The 24,938-nt window shown below is 35.2% G+C and overlaps 1 protein-coding gene across 1 annotated transcript; it reads right to left on the reverse strand.

The window, feature by feature from the left end:
- Positions 1-655: 655 nt before the first annotated feature.
- Positions 656-23,032, reverse strand: LOC132126411 (protein DENND6A-like). Its single transcript, XM_059537659.1, has 19 exons — positions 22,700-23,032; positions 22,151-22,189; positions 22,012-22,054; positions 15,801-15,913; positions 15,605-15,685; positions 13,898-14,003; positions 12,556-12,635; positions 12,429-12,488; positions 12,281-12,336; positions 11,423-11,545; positions 10,227-10,322; positions 7,967-8,061; positions 7,808-7,873; positions 7,567-7,631; positions 7,394-7,483; positions 6,896-6,949; positions 6,691-6,800; positions 4,802-4,979; positions 656-3,329 (listed from the first exon to the last, which is right to left on the reverse strand). The coding sequence occupies exons 1-19, from the start codon at positions 22,901-22,903 to the stop codon at positions 3,198-3,200; spliced, it is 1,791 nt and encodes a 596-aa protein (XP_059393642.1). The 5' UTR covers positions 22,904-23,032; the 3' UTR covers positions 656-3,197.
- Positions 23,033-24,938: the final 1,906 nt, after the last annotated feature.

Below are 24,938 nucleotides of genomic sequence, written 5' to 3' on the forward strand. Positions count from 1 at the left end.
AATAAATTTTTTATTTATTTACAAAATGAATATTTTTTAAGTTTTATGTTTATAAACATTATTATGCATTAAATAAAATTTTATTTAATTTAATTGTTCATATTAAATGACAAATTTACAGTAAATTTCACTGTGGTAACAATCATTGTACAATTTTTCTAATCTAAAACCAAACATTTATGCACGTGTTCACAAAATGGTTTAATCGCAATTTTTGAAATTAAAAAAAAAAATGACAACAAAAGTAATATTTCTTTGATTAGAGTTTAAAGTTGAGCCTTTAAAGTTGTCCAAATGAAATCCTTAGCAATCCATATTACTAATAAGAAGTTAAGTTACCGTGATATATTTACGGTAGGAAATTTACAAAAAATCTTCATGGAATATGATCTTTACTTAATATCCTAATGATTTTTGGAATAAAAGAAAAATCAATAATTTTGACCCATACAATGTATTTGTAATGTATTTCTTTTCCCATTTAAAATATAATAGGAATCACTTATGATTGTTTTACTGTGATAACAATTTTAAGTGTACAAACAAACATTTATTCCAAAAATAAAATAATTTTAAGTGATTTCTACACTAGTATATTAAAATGAAATAGATACTAGAATGAAACAGGAACAGATTTATGCCCAACACAGATCAGTTATTGACATTTATTTACACCTGGAAAAAAATATACTTGTCCTTCATGATGGTTACAGAACAATGAAATAAATTCTATTGAAAAGCTGCTGTGCGTCATATGGTTACAGGTGAAAAAAAACATTAGTGGTTAATGGTTTGATAGAAAAATATTGTTTATGCTGGAACATCTCGGTGTACATGGTTACTTGGTTTACAAAAATCTTCCTTTTCCATTCATATAATTCTATAATAATCACCATGGCATCAAATAAAACATCCGGTACAGTAACTACCGATTACAAATGAGCAGATCAAAAATACAGATGTTACAAAATATCCATGGGTATAACAAACAGGCATCGTGTCAAAAGCTATTCGTTATTCTTGTATTAGAATATACCTCTATAAAATTCAAGCATGTTAAAATAGGATTGTTCTTCAAATATAAAACACCAGTGGTTGTCCAACAACCAGCTTTCACAGGTTTGCACCATGTGCATGAAAGAAACTACATCCAAAACGCGTCCCATGATTCTCTGCTGTGACAAAACAGAGCCAGCATCCTATATAATAAAGCATTCATATGGATCAGATAGTGTGACGGTCTTTGGTCGCTCACCGCTTTGTCTTTCAAGCTCAAGGCACCAACAGAAAGGTTGCAGTTCCTTCTAAAATATCCACCATGCATTAACTTCACGGAATATGACCAGTTGTGATGCACAAGCCAAAAAAATGGGTTTTTATGAGCCATGGTTATGCACAATTTGAATAGAAACATCTAGAATATCGTTTTCTGTTGCTCATGACATGCGACAGATAAAGTGCATCAAGCTCTTTCTCAAGGTCAAACAAAATCATTTAAAATGCATTTCATCCCGTCACGTGACAGTAAAGCATTGCAAAACTACACTCTTGGTCCTAAAACAGATGCAAAGTCATTCAAATCAAACTAATCAGAAAACGAAAGGCATGAGAAACTGCAAAACAAACCATTTTCACCTCTATAGCTCAAGCGAGTGTGTTTGAAGACTATATGTGTGGAAGTACACAGTACAGTATTATTTTCTGAACGACGATGTGTGTATGACATGGGAATCGAAGGAAGACAACAATCTCGGTGCATTGACACTGATGATAAAATAACTAGACTAGTTCTGTCAGGTCAGGTCAGGTCAGGTCAGGTGGAAAGAAAAGGAAAAGACAACGCCTATTTTCCCTTTTGTGGTTTTGGTTAGTCAGTTTATGAGTTAAAATACAAATAAATACACATGTAAAACTGCACTGGTCTTTGCTGGGTTTTTCTTCATTATGAGAGTTAATTAATGCCAGACACCTGTGATAATGTGCTTATTGAGCTCGTAAAGATGAAATATATTCAGACTAGTGTCTCTTCATCATCAGTTCTAGGTTAGTAGTGTTGGTCTCTGTAAAACAGACCTGTTATTGCAATATTACATCAGTGAACATGATTCAAAACATCACCAAAACATTTCCAGGGAATGTTTCACGCCAAAATATAATTGAAAAAAAATATTGTATAATTAAAAGCCCATTTTCTTCTTCTCTGTATCATTGCATTATAACTTGATTTAAAAAAAAAAATACTGAAGTATTTACCAATTATTTTTTACAATACTTATTATTATTTTCCATGACAGTTCTCATTACGGCTTCATAACTTGATTTAAAAAAGGCATAATTACTGAAATAATATTTCACAAATTAATATTTCAATATGTCATTCTGTACTACGTAAAAATTAGATTTGTTGCATTATAGTAATGATAACTAAGGAAATGCGTTTAATTGTCATGCAAATACCAATGTAAAAAAAACAATTTTAATTCCATGAAAAAAAAATTAATTGAAAACTCAGTGGTCATTAATTACCATGAAAATATAAAACTGAATTATTGCCATGTAACAAATTCCATCGTGACAGAATTTACAGATTTACATTGTGAAATGTTAAATTGTTAAATATTATTTCAGTAATTGTGTTGCTGTTTTTTTCCTCATTAAATTATGCAATAATGAAAATTATCATTATTAGAAAAAACAAAAAACAATATACACACACACATTCATATATACTTGTATGTATGTATATTTATACACACACACACACACACACACGAGAAAATCCTGATTATAACCAAAACAATGCCACTGTGTTAATATATATAACAGGCTTCAATGAGGCTTCATTTTCTTTACGCAAAATAAAAGTTCCTAATTTTGGGGTGAAATATGACCTGGGCATGTTCTTGACTGGACAGGATCTTATGAAGTTCTTCCTCCAATCATTCACTGATCTCCATTCAGACCCAGCTCTCTCGTCCCTGACAGCATCTTCATGTTTAAAAGCAAAGGGAAGGTTAATCTCACACGGTGAGACATACAACATAAAGACTCAGAATGTGTCCTCGACATGCGTCTGTCCTTCTGCCATCATTCACACCTCTCGTGTTCGGGCACAGTCACTTCCTGTGCGGTTTTGGCAATGCCAGCATTGTCTGTTCAAGGGTAGCAGATGCAGCAAACGCAGAGCTGGCTGGGGGTCAGGGGCTCGGCGGTTTGTGTAAGATGCCCTGCAGGTCCTCTGGAAGAGACAGGATGATGCTCTCGATATGGGCCTGCAGTTTGGGTAGAGTTCCTGGTTTGACAGGAAGCTGATCTTTCTCGGCCTGAGTCTGAGACACAAGATGGAAAAGCAACATATACAGTGTAAAAAAGATTTTCAAAGTTGTAAATAAAACTAAGATTATTGGGAGTAAGGTTTATAAGAAAATGCAATATCAGTTGTTTTTACTGAAAAATTTCACATTTAATTCAATTACATTCTTTGTAATTGAAATTGACAAGTAATTTCTGAGTGAAACTGTTTCCTACACTGTAAATATATTTCTTTTTTTTTTTTTCAAAGATTACTGAAGGACGTTTTACAAAATAAAATACAATTTCAGTATTTCTGCCTCAAAATTTTCAGGTTTAGTTAAATGTTTACTTGCCTTTTCTTAGTAATTAATTGTTACATTTATTATCAATCTGAGCGAAATTGTTTCCAACACTGTAAACAAAGATTTTTGGTGTACATTTCAAAAGAAAATACTATTTTCTGTCTTTCTACTTCAAAATGTTCATGTTAGATTCAGTGTGTTACTTGCCATTTCTTTGTAATTAATTGTGAAATTCACAAGCAATTTGAGTGAAAATGTTTCCTATGCTGTACACTTTATAGTTCTTAAGAAGTTTTACCATAAATATAACGTTTAAAATTATGTTTAGTTCAGTCAATAGTGGTTTCTTTGTGAAATTTACATGCAATTTCTAAATGAAAAAGTAAAATACTAATGTAAAAAATAAAACCAAAAATTTCTAAGATTATTTTTTTCAGAAGAAAATACGATTTTCAGTCTGTCTACTACAAAATTTCACATTTAATTCAATGCTATTTGTGGTTCTGTACACCATTGTTTTAAAATCATCTGTACACCATTGTTTTTCAGTGCATGTGATAAAAGCTATTTTTCCATCCAAAGCTGTGAATTTAAATTGGAATATCGAATAAAATATTGCAAACAAAGCCCAGTTTCCTGTCCATGTTTTCAAGGCAACCACATCTTCACTTCCTGTGAAACTGGGATAAAATATCAGTTAATAAATAATAAGTTGAAAACCAGCCATGCATGCAAGACTTTTTTCCTACATATTAAATTTCTTGAGACGCAAAAAGAAATGCCGTCACGAAATGTTGCATTGGGATTCGTAAATGTTAATTGTGTGAGACGATTCTGCGAAGTAATTAAACCAAACCAGATTTGTCTCAGGCATTTCAAATCAGTGTTTTTGATAGTGTGCAATGAGATTGGATAACAGCACTAAACATCAACATGTATATGAGCTTGTTTCTTTATCAGATTTGAAGCCATTTAACATTACTGTGATATATATATCAGCTGTTTGGACTCTCATTCTGTCGGCACCCATTCACTGCAGAGCATCCATTGATGAGACACTGATGCAATGCTACATTTCTCCAAATCTGATGAAGAAACAAACTCATCTACATCTCGGATGACCTGAGAGTGAGCACATATTCAGCATATTTTCATTTTTGGGTGCACCATTCGTTTAAAGCACACAGGATGAGTGCAGTGCTCACCAGTTTCTCCTTGAGTTTGAGCACCAGGTCGACCGTCTCCACCTCGGTGTGTTTCTGTATCCGCAGCTGCAGGTCTTCCTCACACAACGCCTCCAGATGAAGAGCTTCCAGCTTCTGCATCATCTCCTTCCTGCGGTTCCTGAACCAGCCGTCAAAGTTTGGAGACCTCAGGAATTGCCTGTTTGGAAACATTAAAGTCTCTTCTGCTGACAAAGGCTTCATTTATGCTCTCAAAAATACAGTGAAAAGACCAATATTGTGTAATATATAGAAGAGTTCTTCTACAACCCGAATTCCGGAAAAGTTTAAATTTTAATAAAATGAAAACTAAAAGACTTTCAAATCACATGAGCCAATATTTTATTCACAATAGAACATAGATAACATAGCAAATGTTTAAACTGAGAAAGTTTACAATTTTATGCACAAAATGAGCTCATTTCAATTTTGATTTCTGCTACAGGTCTCAAAATAGTTGGGACGGGGCATGTTTACCATGGTGTAGCATCTCCTTTTCTTTTCAAAACAGTTTGAAGACGTCTGGGCATTGAGGCTATGAGTTGCTGGAGTTTTGCTGTTGGAATTTGGTCCCATTCTTGCCTTATATAGATTTCCAGCTGCTGAAGAGTTCGTGGTCGTCTTTGACGTATTTTTCGTTTAATGATGCGACAAATGTTCTCTATAGGTGAAAGATCTGGACTGCAGGCAGGCCAGGTTAGCACCCGGACTCTTCTACGACAAAGCCATGCTGTTGTTATAGCTGCAGTATGTGGTTTTGCATTGTCCTGCTGAAATAAACAAGGCCTTCCCTGAAATAGACGTTGTTTGGAGGGAAGCATATGTTGCTCTAAAACCTTTATATACCTTTCAGCATTCACAGAGCCTTCCAAAACATGCAAGCTGCCCATACCGTATGCACTTATGCACCCCCATACCATCAGAGATGCTGGCTTTTGAACTGAACGCTGATAACATGCTGGAAGGTCTCCCTCCTCTTTAGCCCGGAGGACACGGCGTCCGTGATTTCCAACAAGAATGTCAAATTTGGACTCGTCTGACCATAAAACACTATTCCACTTTGAAATAGTCCATTTTAAATGAGCCTTGGCCCACAGGACACGACGGCGCTTCTGGACCATGTTCACATATGGCTTCCTTTTTGCATGATAGAGCTTTAGTTGGCATCTGCTGATGGCACGGCGGATTGTGTTTACCGACAGTGGTTTCTGAAAGTATTCCTGGGCCCATTTAGTAATGTCATTGACACAATCATGCCGATGAGTGATGCAGTGTCGTCTGAGAGCCCGAAGACCACGGGCATCCAATAAAGGTCTCCGGCCTTGTCCCTTACGCACAGAGATTTCTCCAGTTTCTCTGAATCTTTTGATGATGTTATACACTGTAGATGATGAGATTTGCAAAGCCTTTGCAATTTGACGTTGAGGAACATTGTTTTTAAAGTTTTCCACAATTTTTTTACGCAGTCTTTCACAGATTGGAGAGCCTCTGCCCATCTTTACTTCTGAGAGACTCTGCTTCTCTAAGACAAAGCTTTTATAGCTAATCATGTTACAGACCTGATATCAATTAACTTAATTAATCACTAGATGTTCTCCCAGCTGAATCTTTTCAAAACTGCTTGCTTTTTTAGCCATTTGTTGCCCCCGTGCCAACTTTTTTGAGACCTGTAGCAGGCATTAAATTTTAAATGAGCTAATTAAGTGGATAAAAGTGTAAAATTTCTCAGTTTAAACATTTGCTACGTTATCTATGTTCTATTGTGAATAAAATATTGGCTCATGTGATTTGAAATTCCTTTAGTTTTCATTTTATTAAAATTTAAAAAACGTCCCAAATTTTCCGGAATTCGGGGTTGTATTAATCTGCACCTGTAGAGGCCGATCCAGTCTCCTTTGAGTCGTGAGGTGAGCTGAGGTCCGGCCTTCTCCAGCGTCTTCATAAACTCCTCCTGGCTGAACGGCCGCAGCTGCGGGGGATTCTGGGAAACGAGACGAGACATGGTGAGCATTCATAAAAGTAGCTAAATCTATTCATTTCAAAGGAAAATATCTGGAAAGAAGAAATCTGTCTTACTTTCCAGGGAGAGATGCTCTTCTGTAAAGGCATCAGACTGGCCACATAACGCTCCTGCAATAATTATAACATTATTATATTAGATCTTCAGTTTACTGTTCATTACAGCATGCATTTATCATGTCTTCAAGATATATTCAGAATAACAGATATATTTTACCATTTATATATTATTGCAGTATTTTGTTTTACTTTCAGTTTACATTTTAATACATTTGTTATGTGCTTTTTTTATCATTTTTATGTGGTTTTAAATATTTCTATATAGTTTTATTTCTATTTCAAGTTTATTTTTTAATCATTTTAGTATTTATTTCATATAGTTGCGAAGGCATCATTACTAAATTTTGTTAACCTTTAAAAAAATGTATACAATATTTAAGTTTTATTTTATTTCAGCTTTATTTTAAATCAACAATAGCGATTTTAACAGTTTTAGTTCATGTTCATGTAAACGGCGTGGTGTGATTGATTTTGCATGCAAAGAAACTTTCCTACCAGTGGTATGATGAAACTCTGCGTGAGTTCCAGGAAATATCGACGCAGAATTGCATTCTGGGCCGCTGAGGGGCGCTTCTGCTGGAGTCCCTGACGTTAACCGCAGAAATACTGAATTAATAGATGTGCTTGAATATTTTAGCAGTGATATAGTAGACTAGAGAGACACTCACCTTCTGCAGCTGCTTGATAATGTCCTCGTCTTTGTTCAGGAAGGGTTTATATGCAGTGTAGACACCTGAGAGCAGACGCAGACACCTTCACATACTCTTCACAGAAACATTTCTTTATCTGCTTTTACAGATCGGAGACTAGATCTGATGGTGCTTCTGATTTCATGAGTACTGAATCAAGACTGTATGAATACAAAACAGAATAAATGAGAAACTTTAAGGAGTTCATTTGAAGCCTCACCAGGTTTTGAGTCCAAAGTCTTCAGATTTTTTAGCTTCTTCACTTTCATTTGTTTGGCCATCTCACCTTTAAAAAAAAAAGATGATGTTATAATAAAGAGCAAAGTCACACATCACTGTCTAATTCCACATGCAGTTAGATGATGGTTAAAGTCAGAACCTGCATGCTTCATGTCTCCGATGCGGATGATGTGAGGCCAGTGCTGGAGAGTTTTGGCAAAAAATGGGTTTGTAACTCCCAGGATGACTGAAGGCCTGCAGAAAAACACAACGCACGGTTAAGAGAGAGCCACTTCCTGTCTGAACTCCAGAAATATCCTCCTCCATCGATCTGAACGCAGAACAGCATCTCATCTGTCATACCATCACTAATCATGACACTGATTGAATTACATGCTGTGTTTGCATTATATATATACAACCCGAATTCCGGAAAAGTTAGGACGTTTTTTAAATTTTAATAAAATGAAAACTAAAAGACTTTCAAATCACATGACCCAATATTTTATTCACAATAGAACATAGATAACATAGCAAATGTTTAAACTGAGAAAGTTTACAATTTTATGCACAAAATGAGCTCATTTCAATTTTGATTTCTGCTACAGGTCTCAAAATAGTTGGGACGGGGCATGTTTACCATGGTGTAGCATCTCCTTTTCTTTTCAAAACAGTTTGAAGACGTCTGGGCATTGAGGCTATGAGTTGCTGGAGTTTTGCTGTTGGAATTTGGTCCCATTCTTGCCTTATATAGATTTCCAGCTGCTGAAGAGTTCGTGGTCGTCTTTGACGTATTTTTCGTTTAATGATGCGCCAAATGTTCTCTATAGGTGAAAGATCTGGACTGCAGGCAGGCTAGGTTAGCACCCGGACTCTTCTACGACGAAGCCATGCTGTTGTTATAGCTGCAGTATGTGGTTTTGCATTGTCCTGCTGAAATAAACAAGGCCTTCCCTGAAATAGACGTTGTTTGGAGGGAAGCATATGTTGCTCTAAAACCTTTATATACCTTTCAGCATTCACAGAGCCTTCCAAAACATGCAAGCTGCCCATACCGTATGCACTTATGCACCCCCATACCATCAGAGATGCTGGCTTTTGAACTGAACGCTGATAACATGCTGGAAGGTCTCCCTCCTCTTTAGCCCGGAGGACACGGCGTCCGTGATTTCCAACAAGAATGTCAAATTTGGACTCGTCTGACCATAAAACACTATTCCACTTTGAAATAGTCCATTTTAAATGAGCCTTGGCCCACAGGACACGACGGCGCTTCTGGACCATGTTCACATATGGCTTCCTTTTAGCATGATAGAGCTTTAGTTGGCATCTGCTGATGGCACGGCGGATTGTGTTTACCGACAGTGGTTTCTGAAAGTATTCCTGGGCCCATTTAGTAATGTCATTGACACAATCATGCGGATGAGTGATGCAGTGTCGTCTGAGAGCCCCGAAGACCACGGGCATCCAATAAAGGTCTCCGGCCTTGTCCCTTACGCACAGAGATTTCTCCAGTTTCTCTGAATCTTTTGATGATGTTATGCACTGTAGATGATGAGATTTGCAAAGCCTTTGCAATTTGACGTTGAGGAACATTGTTTTTAAAGTTTTCCACAATTTTTTTACGCAGTCTTTCACAGATTGGAGAGCCTCTGCCCATCTTTACTTCTGAGAGACTCTGCTTCTCTAAGACAAAGCTTTTATAGCTAATCATGTTACAGACCTGATATCAATTAACTTAATTAATCACTAGATGTTCTCCCAGCTGAATCTTTTCAAAACTGCTTGCTTTTTTAGCCATTTGTTGCCCCCGTGCCAACTTTTTTGAGACCTGTAGCAGGCAATAAATTTTAAATGAGCTAATTAAGTGGATAAAAGTGTAAAATTTCTCAGTTTAAACATTTGCTACGTTATCTATGTTCTATTGTGAATAAAATATTGGCTCATGTGATTTGAAATTCCTTTAGTTTTCATTTTATTAAAATTTAAAAAACGTCCCAACTTTTCCGGAATTCGGGTTGTATATATTAGTGCTGTCAAATGATTAATCACATCCAAAATAATAAAAAAAATTGTTTACAATATATGCATGTGTACAGTGTATATTTAATATGCATATATAAATACACACATATACAGTATATATTTTGAGAATTTTCTCCTACATATAAATATATTTAATACACAAACAACATATTACTTAAATATATTGTATGTGTTTCACACACACACATAATAATTATACTAAGCACAAACACACATAGCCTATTATGTAAACATAAATTTTTTATTTGGATGCAAATAATTGTAATTAATCGTTTGACAGCACTATATATATATATATATATATATATATAGAAAAATGTCAGTGATCCAATTTCTTTTTCACACATGAGATCTTTTACACATGGTTTACTTACGGAGCTTGCGTTCGAGTGGTGTATTCCTTAAACTCACTGTCATGAATGGTGAAGTACGGCCGGAAATCACTGCAGTATCGGAGAGGAGAGATACAGCTGCACAGAGACAGAGACGGTTGGATTTTCAGAAAGTGTTCTAGAAGTCAGCATCTGCTCTTTTCACTGAGTTTGTGTGGTCTCTGGAGTCTCTATCACACACACATCACGTGACTTCAGACTTATCTAGCTGGCCTTCTTCAAGGTCGACTACAGCATGTGACTCTGGAAACATTCAGCTTCCAGAAACTCAGCAACACAGAGCCAGAAAACTCACTGAATCTGGACTGAAGCATAATTTCTGAGGGATAAATATGCAGAATTCTTTGGAATAGATTTTAAATAATAGAATTGCATTAAAATGCAATATACTTCTATTATCAGCTGACAGTATTATCCAATCACTCAAATTTAAAACACACAAAGGAAGAACTGATGAAGGACGGTTGTTTGACTTCTGTGCACGTCTAGAGTACACTCGTCACCAATATGTATTTCTAAAAACATTTCATGTGCAATCACAGAGAAACATGATGTTGATAATATAAAAGAAACAAGTTTCATCCTGCATTAATTTTAATGCAGAGTAGCAAACATTCAGTGTCATATCAAATGCTAGACAGATGCAGGCATACACAGATGTGATTGGTTATTTTAGTATGAATGATATACTATTTTGTTTTAGTTTTTTTTAAACTTTATTAATATTTAGATACATTTTTTATGCATATATGTTGTATAGTTTTAGTATAATTAAATTTAAATTTAATATAATTTAGTTTCGGTTTTGTCATTTTTACCTTTTATTCTTTCATTTGAATTTTATTATATATTTTTTTACTTTTTTAAATTTTAGTGCATCAATTTAAACTAAATTAAAACAACTTTTAGTTCAACAACTTTTTTTTTTAATTTCAGTAAAATTTGATTTCAACAAAATATTTTTTATGATGTTACTTCTATAGAATACTTATTTCATTAAATATCAATAGTGATAATTTATTCAAAATGTAAGTGCTGTTTTAAGAACACTAGCTAGAGGAGGTCACACATTACAGAGATTGGAACCGTTAAGAGTTCTAAAAAGAAGTAAAAACACCACCTCTCATGACTTACATGGCTTAATATTTTATTATTATTATTATTATTATTAGCCGTACCTGACCAGTGCCAACACAGTGTCTGAAGATTCTGCCGGTGAGGGAGCCATAACCACCAACGCTTCACCGAGCAACACGAGCTCCCATAACATCTGAATATGAAAAAACACTGGATGGAAACACCTGCAACATAACAAACAATGAAAACATTATGGAAAATGGAAATGAAAAGGTTTAATTTTTTTTTTTACACCAAAATATGTGAAATTTGGAGACAATTTGGAGGAAATTTGGAGTCGTTGTAAACAATTTATGACCAATACACTAAAGTTCAAAAGTCTGATATTGAAATGCGTGCTTTTATATGCATTAAATTGATCAAACATGACAGTAAAAACATTTTAAATGTCAACACAATATTTCTTATTTCAAATAAACGTTGCTCTTTTGAATTTTCTAATCACCAAAGAATCCTAATAAACAAAAGGTATCATGATATCCACAAAATATGAAGCAGCACAACTGTTTATATAACTATATATTAAAATTTCTTGATTATAATCAGAACGTAAATCAGCAAATTATTCGGATTTCTGAAGATCATGTGACACTGAAGACTGGAGGAATGATGCTGAAAATACAGCTGCGCATCACAGAAATAAATTATATTTTAAAACTTATTCTCATAGAAAAGACTCCTATTAAATCGTAAAACTTCTTCCACAATATTGCTGTTTTTTGATTAAAGAAATGCAGCCTTGGTGAGCAGAAGAGACTTCTAGTGTGTGTGAAAAACTTGCACTTCTCTCAGCCACCAACAGGAGGCTCCAGGGGACAAGCAATGAACAAATGCAGCCCAAATATGACTTCTAGTACAATATGTACCAGTCACACCAGCACACAATAAACATGCTTTACCTGAAGAGATCCACTTCATGGACGGTGGGCAGAATGATGGACACCAGACTGTCGCTCTGTGAATAAAAGATTAGATTCATCACATGAGAGCAAACTGATGTGACCCCAGTGAACATAACACAACACATCAGCAGCAGGAGATTCATACCGGTGCGGACTGGACGAGCTGAGACGTTCCAGGCTTGTCGTAACACGTGGGGATGCGCAGCTGAGGAGACCAGAAAGATATTCACACACTGAGCTGATATCTTACAAAGAAAGAAAAGAGCAGTTACCTTCATGACCACACCCATGATGGGGAGCGTGAGGATCTTCCCCGGACACGGCGTGGGCCAGCGGTCAATGTCATTACACGCTTTACACAAAAAAACACATTCATCACTTACATTGGAATAAAAGTGTCTGCTAAATGACAAAGTGACATCATCTATCCAATATCATCGATACACAGATTTCAACAAAAAACAAGATTAGGCAACATTATATACAGAACATACAATTTTATATTGGAGGAATGTTGCAATGCAGTTACTAAGATATTTTGAGCTCTGTTACATGTTACAAGTTATTAGGCAAGTAGCTGTGTAGTATTCTGAGTTGTTGTTACATGTTGCTATGCAGTTGGCAAGGTGTTACGCAGTTGCTAGGGAAGAGTAAGTCAATGTTGCATGTTGTTACGCAGCTGCTAAGGTGTTTCGCAGTTACTTAAGTGTACAGAGTTGTTGCTGCATGTTGCTACGCAGCTGGCAGGGTGTTACGCAGTTGCTAAGGAGCTGTGAGACATTGTTGCATGTTGCTATGCAGTTGCTAAAGTGTTCTGAGTTGTTTTTATGTTGCTATGCAGTTGCTGAGCGGTTCTGATTTGTTGTTGCTATGGTTATTAAGGTGTTCTGAGTTGTTTTTGAACATTTATATGCAGTTGCTAAGTAGTTCTGAGTTGTTTGTTGCCATGTGGTTGCTAAGGTGTTAAAATTTGTTGTTACAAGTTGTTGTGGTTACTAAGGTGTTCTGAGTTGTTGCACGTTGCTATGCAGTTGCTAAGGAATTCTGAGTTGTTTGTTGCTATGTGGTTGTTAAGGTGTTCTTAGTTTGTTGCTATGTTGTTGCTAAGATGTTCTGAGTTGTTGTTTGTTTCTATGTGGTTGCTATGGTGTTCCACATTGTTGTTTGTTGCTATGCAGTTACTAAGATATTCAGAGGTTGTTGTTGCATGTTGCTATACAATAACTAAGTAGTTCAGAGTTGTTTGTTGCCATGTGGTTGCTAAGGGTTTCCGATTTGTTGTTACAAGTTGTTGTGGTTACTAAGGTTTTCTGAGTTGTTGTTAGTTTCTATGTAGTTGCTAAGGTGTTCCACATTGTTGTATGCAGTTGCCAAGGTGATTTTCTGTGTATTGCTATGCAGTTGCTAGGTGCATGATATTCTGGTGCCAAGATATGGCGGGGAAGACAGTGTTGGTTTGTGGTTGCCAGAGTTTATTAGAAAAGTAAACTGAATGTTCCTAACCTTAAATGTGAGCCACTGTAGTAATGAAGGCTGCTTTAGCAAAAACACTTCAAATTGTTACCACCATAACTGTTGGTTTTACAGTCTGCAGTCCATGATTTCAGGACTCACCGGCCTCTAAACACGGCTCCTGTTTCTCAAAGTACTCTGGGGCAATCAGCTTCAGCAAAGAGTGGAAAAAGGTCACGTAGGGCAGCTTGCTGATGAGGACCAGAGACTGGAGGAGGGAAACACACACACACACTCATGCATACACGGTGAGAGAAATGTCACAAAGCTCAAAAATCTTCCCGAGATCCAGGCCAAAACAACAGATCTCTTAAAGGAATAATTCGGCTATGACGTTCCATAGCACAAAAAATTGATACTATGCAGTACCTTCACTATGGTATATATTCGAATATGGTGCATTAAGTACCTTTATGACACATTAATGGTGAATTTTGTAATTTCAAGAGCTTGGCAGCCCCCAAATTGTTGCCCTATGTATTTTTACTGAGTATCACATTTGATACATGGCTTATATAGTATAATAGAGAGCAAATCAGTACAGCAAAAATAAGCAAATCAGTGCAGATGAGTGATGAAATTCTATTGCTTGTAATGTAAATCAGTGGGACTACTTTCATAAAATTATATAAATATCAGTTGTCATTCTATATCTAACACTAGTGCTGGGCGGTTTGACCAAAAATGTATATAACGTTTTTTTTTTCAAAATTATACCGGTTTTCCAGTGTATGTCAGTTTTTATTTTTCATGCATAATCAGTTGTACAATGCATTTTCTGCTGGTTGATATTCCAAAACGTGCTTGCAGCTAAGGTGCTGGAGCAAATTGCTCATGTTGCCGCCTTTGGCGACAATTTTAGCCCGACAGCACTTGCATAAAATGGATATTATATATGCATAATCTGCCTGCAGTGCATATGAGGTCCGCAGCATGGACTCATTGTGCTTTCACACAGAACGTGTTTGCAGTCCGCTAATAATCCGAATCGGTTTAGTCCACAAACACAACATTTGTTCATTGTTTTGGTTTCAATATTTGGCTTTGTTTAGCTTTATCATGTGCTTGTTTTTGTTCGCAGTATTTTCTGGCAAGATCTGGCAACGCTGAATCAAGCTGTACCTCGTTCCCGCCTACTAAACAGAGACACAAACCTGATATGTATTTAAATACTGTATGTCATAAAGGGATAGTTCAGCCAAAAATGAAAATTTGCTGTTAATTTATTTACCCTCAGGCCATTTAAGATTCTTCAGCAGAACAGAATAAAAACCTTTGTCATTTAGGATTCATGAAATGCAAGTAATTGGCTACAGACACTTGAGAATAAAAAAAAAAGCTTATACAGGTAAGACAAAATTAATACCCACAATATATTAAGGTCTTATGAAGTGAAACGATCAGTCTGTGCAAGAAAAAGTTTGTTCATGTAATCAGGCAACCACGGTTTCAGATAAAAACATTTTTTCTATATGATGGAAATCAATGGGGACCAACATCTGTATGCTCACCTACACTCTTCAAAATATATTCAACAAAAAAATTCACACAACTTAATGTCAGAATAGTCATTTTAGGGTGAACTTTCCCTTTAAGCAACCGAATTTAGCAGCATTTTGCATGCAGCCAACATTGTGTAAGTTATAATATGTACTAAAGGGCCAGGAATTAGCTCTTGGGTGGATAAGACTTCACTGGAATCGCCAGAAGCGTCCTGCATGTTATAACAAGTACCACTTTAAATTCATCAGCTGTCCGATCAACATGAGACTTCAGGTTCATGTGAGAAATAAATCGTTATAGTCGTACCTTCTGAAAGTAGCCTCTCTTGAGCGACTTGTCTCGCACCTGTCTGAAGTACACATACCCGTAGTAATAGCCCTGATCTCTCTGTGAAAAGAAGAAAACAAGCAGATTTCATTTTAGTAATAGCAGAAGTATTTCAGATAAGGGCAGGCTCTGCTTCATTAACAGGATCAGTTATGATTTATAGGTTGATGTCGACCTTGAGACAGACCGGTGCATCCCGGTCGAAGTGGTCGAGGAAACATCCGAGTGACGACTTCCTGTCTGCGGCCTGCCGGAAACGGAAGCAGAACTGTGTGTCCCCGAGACAACCTGTGAGCAGAGACACAACGGTCAGGTTTATCTGCAAAACTACGCAGCTTGAATCAAGGCCATTTTCTGATGTGCTTGTTTTTTCTAAAACAAGCGTGACTTCAGCCACAATATTTAGGCTGCCAAATCAATCCAAACCTCTGGGAAATAAAGGCCATGGTACCAAACTGATGTGTTTTTGCATTTCAAAACAGCCAATAAAGTTTACATCACAGTAAACACACTTGAAATCAAAAAAGGCACTTAAAATTTAATTGTGAGAGAATTAATTGTGGCGACGATGACATCAATTTTCTTTTCGATTACCACAAATATTTCCAATATACCAAAAAATTTATTACATTTAAAATGTGCATGTCAACTTAACATTTGTATTTACATTTTTGTTTTTTCCACAAAACAAAAATAAGACTAAAAACCTACTCGAAAACAACACATTTAAAAACAACAACAAATAAACAATAATAGAAAAATAATAGAATAGAAAAAGTCAAGTTTGAAGTCAAGTGGTCTTAAAACATTTATAAATCACTTCATGAACTCTCATTCAATCACAATGAATAACAAAGAGTTCAATTTATTAAAAAAATTCAAAATTAAAAAAAAAAATAAAAAAATAAATAAATAATAGCATATAAAATACATGATTAATAATATAATATAACTCAGTGAATCGCACAGTGAATAAAAGCTTCTGGTCTAAAAGAAATACAAAATAATACAAAATAGTAACATGTATTATATTATTAATAATACAATTAAATATAATAATTAAAACTCTCAGTAAATCAAAGAACAACACCCACCTTCAGAGGTAAAAAAAATAAAACACCAATAAAATGCATTATATCATTAATAATTAAACAAAATATTAACTCAGTAAATCACTATAAATAACACGAAGCTTCAGACCTCAAATAATAAATAAATACAATTATGATATAATAAAATATAATAACCATTAAAAATTTAGTGTAATGTGTATATGACAGCCACAAAAAATTTAACACAGATGGAAAATCCATAAATTAAGCAACTATCTGGAGATTATTCCTACATCACTTGTGAAGTCTTCAGGACGACCGACTGATCCAGTTCAGACCAGCACAGCCGTGTTTGTGTGTTTGTCTCTATTTGAGTGCTGTGTGTGGGCCACAGGAACGAGGAAGGTGGTTTGTGTGAGTGTGAAACCGGATTACTGGCTCTATCTATGGGCTGTGAATGATGGATTAGCTCATGCTCTCAGTTAACCCTTTCCTCAACATTACAGGAGTCTATAAAAAGCAGCGTTTACACAACAGGCTATTCCTGCTGAATGAACATTGTTCAGATACATGCTCGTTACATCCTGTATCTAGAAAACCATTTCAATAATCAAACACAATCATTTAATAATTACGCTTTAATCAATAACTAAGACTACATGCAAGATCATGGACAACATTAAAGACTGATGAATAGTAGGTTTTTTTTTTTTTTTTTACATAGATACACATTTCTATTCACACATTTTTTTAAATATCAGTTCTACCCAGAAATGTACGGCGTAAAGAAAATTATAGTGCAAAATGGCTTATTCAAAAATATTATTTTTATCATAGAAAACACTGAAGACAGAAAAATATATAGGCTACGTTTGACCAATTAAGGCTATTATAGTTAACTAAAATAAAAAATAAAATAAAAATAGTGATGTGAAATAAAATATGCATTAAATAAAATACGGAAAACATTTAATTTCAACTAGCTGCAACAACATTTCTCATTTTAATTATGTTTAACTTTATGTACTAAAATAACTAAAAGGAAAAATTAATAAAAACTAATATATACATATATATATATACACACACACACACACACTAAAAACACTAAAAACAACAAAAGTACACTAAAACAAGCTAAACTGAAAATGAAAACTGAAGACATAAAATGAAAAATTATTGAAAGCCAAAGACCGAAATAAAAACTGATTCAAAATATTAATAAAATTATATTAGTATGTCAATGCTGCTAAAATAACAATCTGACAATTAATTTTTTACAGGGATACATTTTTATACTTTTTTTTTATTTTTTATAACAGTTCTTCTTAAAAAACATTCCATTTTTCTTTAAAGACAAAAGTCACGCTTGTGATGTCAGCCATGAACATTTCATTGTTCAATCATATACTGCTGCTATTCACAATTTTATAAATGATTCATAACTGAAGTATTAATATTCCCACTACAAGCTCCAGTTGAATGTCCTTGCAGCTTTCTACACTGCAAAAATCTGTTTCATCTGTTTCAAGTTATTGATTTTTGTAGTACACTTTACAAGAAAACACCATTTCAAAATGTCAAGTTTAATGTGTTACATGCTGAATTTTTTGGTAATTATCTGTGAACTAGGGCTGGGCGATATATCGAATATTAGCGATAATATCGGAATAATTTTGACGACAATGTACAATTTGAATATATATCGGGAATATCGAATATTTCAAATTCAAGCATACTTTTCCAAAAGAACGCGCCGAATGACTAAAAAAGGAACCTGTAACTGCTGACTGCTCTACGCCCCTCTACTACGAGAGCTGTAATGATAGCGGTTGCCAGATAACAAGAGTTTAAATCTCCGAATCAGAGCTCCACTGTTACAAGGATTCATTTTCTGCCCAGTGTTTGCTTATTTTAAGCAATCTGGCAACCATGCGCACGTGCTCACTCCTCATTGCGGAAGAGCCGCTGACGATAATCTGAAAACACTAACAAGCTGGAATTGAGCGATCTAATGAAAGCGTCGTTCAGCCGGTCTGTGTTCTGTCGTGAGATCTCAACTGTATTGTTTGCGTTTGTGATTGCAAAATAAATGCACTTACTCGACCGCTGATGTTTGAATAGAGAAACATAGGCTATGGCCATTTGGAATTACTATTGGGGAATTTCACTGATATGTTTACCAGTTTCCATAATATAGACAGAGAAAATGCAAAAATCTTTGGTATTCATTTATATATATTTATATATAAGAAATAGCTATGTGCTTCAGCAACTAGCTCCCCATCTAAGAGGGTTTTTAGTGTCAGTAGGAACATAGTTTCATGCCACAGAGCTTCTCTTAAAACCACAGACAGTTGACAGACTTGTGTTCTTAGCTTAAAAACTTAAAATAATTAAAATAAAATACTTATCCCAGTTGCATAGTTTAAATTGTGAATTGCATGCACTAAAAAGTTGACAGAATGCACTTTCTGTAACTGTTACTTAATTTGCACTGCTTCAGTTACATATAGGCCTACATGTATTCATTTAATAAAAAGCAGTAAGTGATCTCTTGGTCTAGATTTTTTTAACTGCTTAAATTAGCTGTTTAATCTAAATGTTTTTTTTTTGTTTTTTTTTTTAATGGGCAAAAGAAAATCATGTTTTATTTTTTATTATTTAAATGCAAATGCAAACATATCGAGATATATATCGAATATCGTAAAAAATTTGACAATATCGAGATATCTTTTTTTTTTTTGTATATCGCCCAGCCCTACTGTGAACTTTACTAGCAATATTTGAGAGAGAATTATTTCAATACAGTTTTTTTCAGAGTGCACTTCTTACATGAACTCCCAGCCAACATTCTGAGTAAGAAGTTCACAGATTTAATGAAAACAACTGAAACAAATGCGCAGTTGGCTGCATTGCTGCTGAGAGAGCGAATTACATGTAATATGTCACAACAGACGCACTTCTTCACATCACATGGGGCGGCAGGAACTCTGTTGCCACAGCAACCCGCATGCTTTTCCCGCCCTGAGTGGGTCGCCTCACCCACAACATGCGAGAGAAGACACTAACACACACCACAAATATCCATACGCACAGCCTGACCCGCAGACGCCAGCATCTGACTCCAGACCTCCACAAGGAAAACAGCTCCGGAAACTGATGTCAGAGATAAGAGGCTTCTCAAAACAGCACATGATGATAGCTCAGGCCAATCAATGCAGCAAGGAATCATGGGATACCAGATGTCCTCTAGTTTGGTTTGGTTAGCAGGTTACATCTGGATTTTACTACAACATCTGTCATACAGAATGTCTCATCTAAGTGTATTAAGCCCAAAAACTTAAATAAAATAAATAAAAATCAATGCAATACTGTGACTTTACCGAGGTTAATGGATGCCATTAAGTGTTACACTTAAAATATTATATAATAATAATGCAATTTATAATAATAATAATAATAAAATACAATTTAGAGTAGCTGTTTACCATTTTAATATATTTTTAAAATGTAATTTATTTCTGTAATGCAGAGCTGAATTTTCAGCATCATTACTTCAATCATCAGACAGCAGCAACAATTTGTAAAGATCTAAAAATACAATTAATTCGCATTTTTAGACTTCACTGTGATCCTTAAATAGAGTCTTTAAATGTAATTTAATGATTCTTGTTCTAAACATGATAGACGTGTATATAAACTATTGTTATATGAACACTGAATGCTGTTTTCTCTGTAAATAATTGTTAAAAAGTATGATAGCCATTATTTTTGCACAAAAATTGTTTTTTTAAATAGGACACATTCCAGTTTATACATAAATATATGTATATGATAAGATTGCTTTACTAGTTTGTAAAATATGATGCAACAAGACACCTGTAGGACAGTGTATTGTATTGAGCTGAAGTGAGTTGAATGATGGGATAGGATGTCTGCTCATACATCAGGTTCTCCAGTTTCAGAAAGATGAACAGGATCAATATCACACCAGGAGATTCACTAGTGGATTCACTAGCGGCGAGTGAACTCTCAGGCAGAATAAGAGCGTCTGCGTATTTACAACGTCATTAACAGGACTGTCCTGTAATCTTCAAATCCTGCTCCTCCTCGTTTGTACCGCATCGCTATTAATAACCCGAGTTTATTACAAACTAAAGTAACACGCCGAGCTGAATCAGTGAGGATCAGAGATGCCACTTTCATCACAGCTGATACTGTGGAAAACAACCCCGACTGCTCGGTTTACAGTTTTGATGAATGCTGAAGACTTGTTCCAGATAAGCAAAGCTGTTAACGTCAAATGCAAAACATTCAAACTAATCTTCTTTATAAAAGAGAAAAATAATAATGAAGCTTCCCCCTGTTGTCCTTTCACATCAAAATCCAGCCACATATTTGTTTACAATTGTTTTGGCTTGTAAACGGTGCTTGATCTGTGCAGATTTCTCTCCTGATTCAGACCAAACAACTTTAAAAATGTTAAAATGCCTTAATGATAGATTTGTTTCTTGCAAACACAGCTTTTTGCTTCACAAGATGTTAACTGATGGACTGGAGTGGTTGTGGATTATTGTTGTGTTTTTATCAGCTGTTTGGACTCTCTTTCTGATGACACCCATTCACTGCAGAGCATCCATTGATGAGACACTGATGCAATGCTACATTTCTCAAAATATGTTCCCAAGAAGAAACAAACTTACATGATACATTTACATCAGAACACACACTGTTACAAAGCAACTACAAATGTGCCGTCACAGATATTGACCTTCTCAGTCAGTGATGGTGCATTAATATCTCTAATATAGAAGAGTCAGAGACGATATGCATTTCTTTCTGAATGTGCATGTGTTGTTGCTGCTGGAGGGAGATGTCAAACTCTCATTCCACACACATTAACGTAAGACACACGGGTCATAGCACTCACTCAGATGAATTACAATGCTCTTAATCAAACCTTAACTGCAGGAAAATACACTACGACTGCACTGCTTAATCACAACAACAGGCACTTTGAGCACTAATAATACTCATGTTCAATATAAAAAGTGATTACATTTTATGTCAGGCTTCATAAATACATTAATCATAATCACTCTGAAAAATGCTTCTGACATGATCACAGAATAAACTTACTCTCCGTTAGCTTTCAGCTTACCGTATGATCTAAGACTAGACTTTTAAGAGTCAAAAATGGTAAAAGTTTAGGCTATGTAGGTTTAAATCTGCAGCCGATAAACATCTGTGGCTGTGCATTCAACTGTTTATTATTCACAACAGATACTGGAAGAACCTTAAAAACATCTGTAATGAGGAAATGCAGTTTACCTGAATTGGAGTCGGGGAATGACAGATAGCATATACTTGTTTTCTGAAAAGAGAAAAACAAAGAAACCACTAAATACTTTAAAACTGACCAGCTCAATCCATGGTTGAAACTAGCAGGATAATGTTAAACAACAGTTACCTCTTTTTCAGTGAGTTTGGAGTGGTGCGGGTAAATCACCTGAAGCGAAAAACAAAAACAAAAGATGAACTTTTTTTATTTTTTATTACACAATCGAAGCCATAGATGAAAATATTTTTATGCACAAATATTTCATAGCTACTGAAAGCTTTCAGACATATTGATCACAACATAAAGGATCAGACACAGTAACAATAAAATAAAGATAAGCAAAATCGTAAAAAAATATGCAATAAAATAACTAGGACATATGAGTTCCCATCAATGCGACGTCCAGCCGGATTTGTGTGTGTATGAATATACATATATATACACATACATATTTATATATACATACATACATACATATACATATGTATGAAGATATTTCTAATAATATATATTATTTATTATTTTTGATGACTCAACTACTTTTGTTAGCCACTGATGCTAGCAGGTTTCCATTGACTTCCACACAGTTAGCCACCTAGCAGTCCAACTCACAGATGAAAACTAAACAGACACTTCGATCTATATTTGTACTAATATGACAGTCTGCTGTAACGTTACCTCCACAGCTTGACCAAGCTCCAGATCGAAGCCGACCACACAGATGCAGTGCAGCCAGGAGGAGAAGCAGTCCCACGGCAGCAGTAGCGGCTCCTCTACCGCTGGAGGCCCATCGACGGGCATCTCCTCCGCCGGAGACACTCTCAGAGTATCTTCCGGCTCCTCGAGCTGTTCTTCCAGTACTTCAGAGCCCTGAAAGGCCATGGCGATACCCTCCGTTCGGTCCAGGGGTGATCGGACTTCGGTTTATTGGTGAAAGCTGGAGGAAGTTGAGCTGTACAAACACGTCCAGGGAGAAAGGGGCGGGGATTGCGTCAACAGCGTGCTTGCGTCATAAGCGAGGTCAAGATTTTTACGGGGGCGCGCACGCACCAACGGTGTCTCATTGCTAGGTTGATGAGTTCGTTTTTTTCTTTTACTGTCGATGGTTTTTATACAGTCCATGGTTCGGATGGTAGAAATGTATTTGATTGGATTTTTTTTTTCAGAATGACATTTTGTAATGTAAAGAACAATATGATGCTACACTATGCAATTATATATTTTACAGTACTGTATACTGAAAAAAGTATATATATATATATATATATATATATATATATATATACAGTGCTCGAATTGAGTCAAGTCTTATGGGGGGTCCCCAAGTTTTTTTGGGCGGGGGGTTGGTTAGTCTCGCAATATACACTTTATACACATCTATCTTCTTTTAAATTACTTACTTGAGTAATATGGATTTAGAGGGTGACAAAGCAGCAGACACAAAAGGGCAGCTATGGCAAATATACCAGGGCACTACATTTAAGGCACTTGAACACCCGTAAAAGCAAGTGACTTCAAAATACATTGAAATGTCTCAAAAACAGTAGAAAATAATCAGATGGCTTCCAGTCTCACTGGATGGTATCACTGTCAGATTCAACAGTGGCACAGGGATAATTATTTCATAATGTCTCCGAAAGCAGTGAAAAGAGAGCAGTCAGTCATTTTATTTTTCAGGATTTTTTGATGAAATGAAAGTTCAAAAGAACAGCATTTATTTGAAACAGAATCTTCTGTTACATTATACATGTCTTTACTGTCACTTTTGATCAATTAAATGCAACCTACTGAATAAAAGTATTAATTTCTTTCCCAACATTTTTTTATAAATTCTAACCACAAGCTTTTGAATGGTAGTGTATAATGCTACAAAAGTTTATATTTCAGATAAACTTTCTATTCATCAAACTAAATTTTTTTTAAAAATACTGTAAATAACGGTTTTCAACATTGATATTAATCATAAATGTTTGTTGAGCATCAAATCATCATATTAGAAAGATTTCTGAAGGATCATGTGATGAACACTTGGAGTAACGATGGTGAAAATTCAGCTTTGATCACAGAAATAAATTATATTTTATTGTATTATTATTTTACATTGTAATAATATTTCACAATATTACTGTTTTTACTGTATTTTGGATCAAATCAATGCAGGCTTAGTGAACAGAAGAGACTCTTGAACTTTTGAATAGTGTACATCCAACAGAATGATTCTAGCTTTATTTACCAATGTAGTATTTACCCTAAAAACAACTGGATGATTGATGTGACAATGTGATAATGTTTGTTCCAAAAGACTTGATTAAATGCATGAAACTTGTTTATTATAAATTGTGGCAAAACATGCTGTCAGCCTGTGTGTTGGTTGGGATTTTTCAACTATTTCAGCACATACGATTTTTAAATAGTTACGTCCAGTAGGTGGCGATAAAACACTGTCATAAGTGAGTGAGTCAGCAGACTATTCAACCATTTCAGTGAAAAAGGCTGCTTTATTCATAAACAAACAATACTATGGCAATCAAAATAAATCATTGCTATTTCAAGAGTGAATCCCGCATAAATGCGTATGTAATTCCCAAAACTTTGCCGTGTTTATACAGCCTTTGGTCCTAGCAGCATGAAAAACAAGTCATATACAAATAAATACAAATTCTGAATGGATATTAGAAAGCATAGAAAGCGCACAACGAGCGCTCCCTTTATAATTACTAAAAATCTGTTATCCATCTTCATCGAGATCTCTAGCACTAGCACTCCTGTAGAACCAGGACTGTTAATTATGAAAAAAATAGTAACGTAAGCCTAAATGTTTCCAATATATGCTAGGAATATAAAAGCCCCGACATGGAGTGGATAACTGTTAGATATAAAGTAGAAAGATATATAGCGAGAGACAATTACCCCTCAA

Source organism: Carassius carassius, chromosome 44 (genome assembly GCF_963082965.1).
Source record: "Carassius carassius chromosome 44, fCarCar2.1, whole genome shotgun sequence".
Classification (NCBI taxonomy): Eukaryota; Metazoa; Chordata; class Actinopteri; order Cypriniformes; family Cyprinidae; genus Carassius; species Carassius carassius.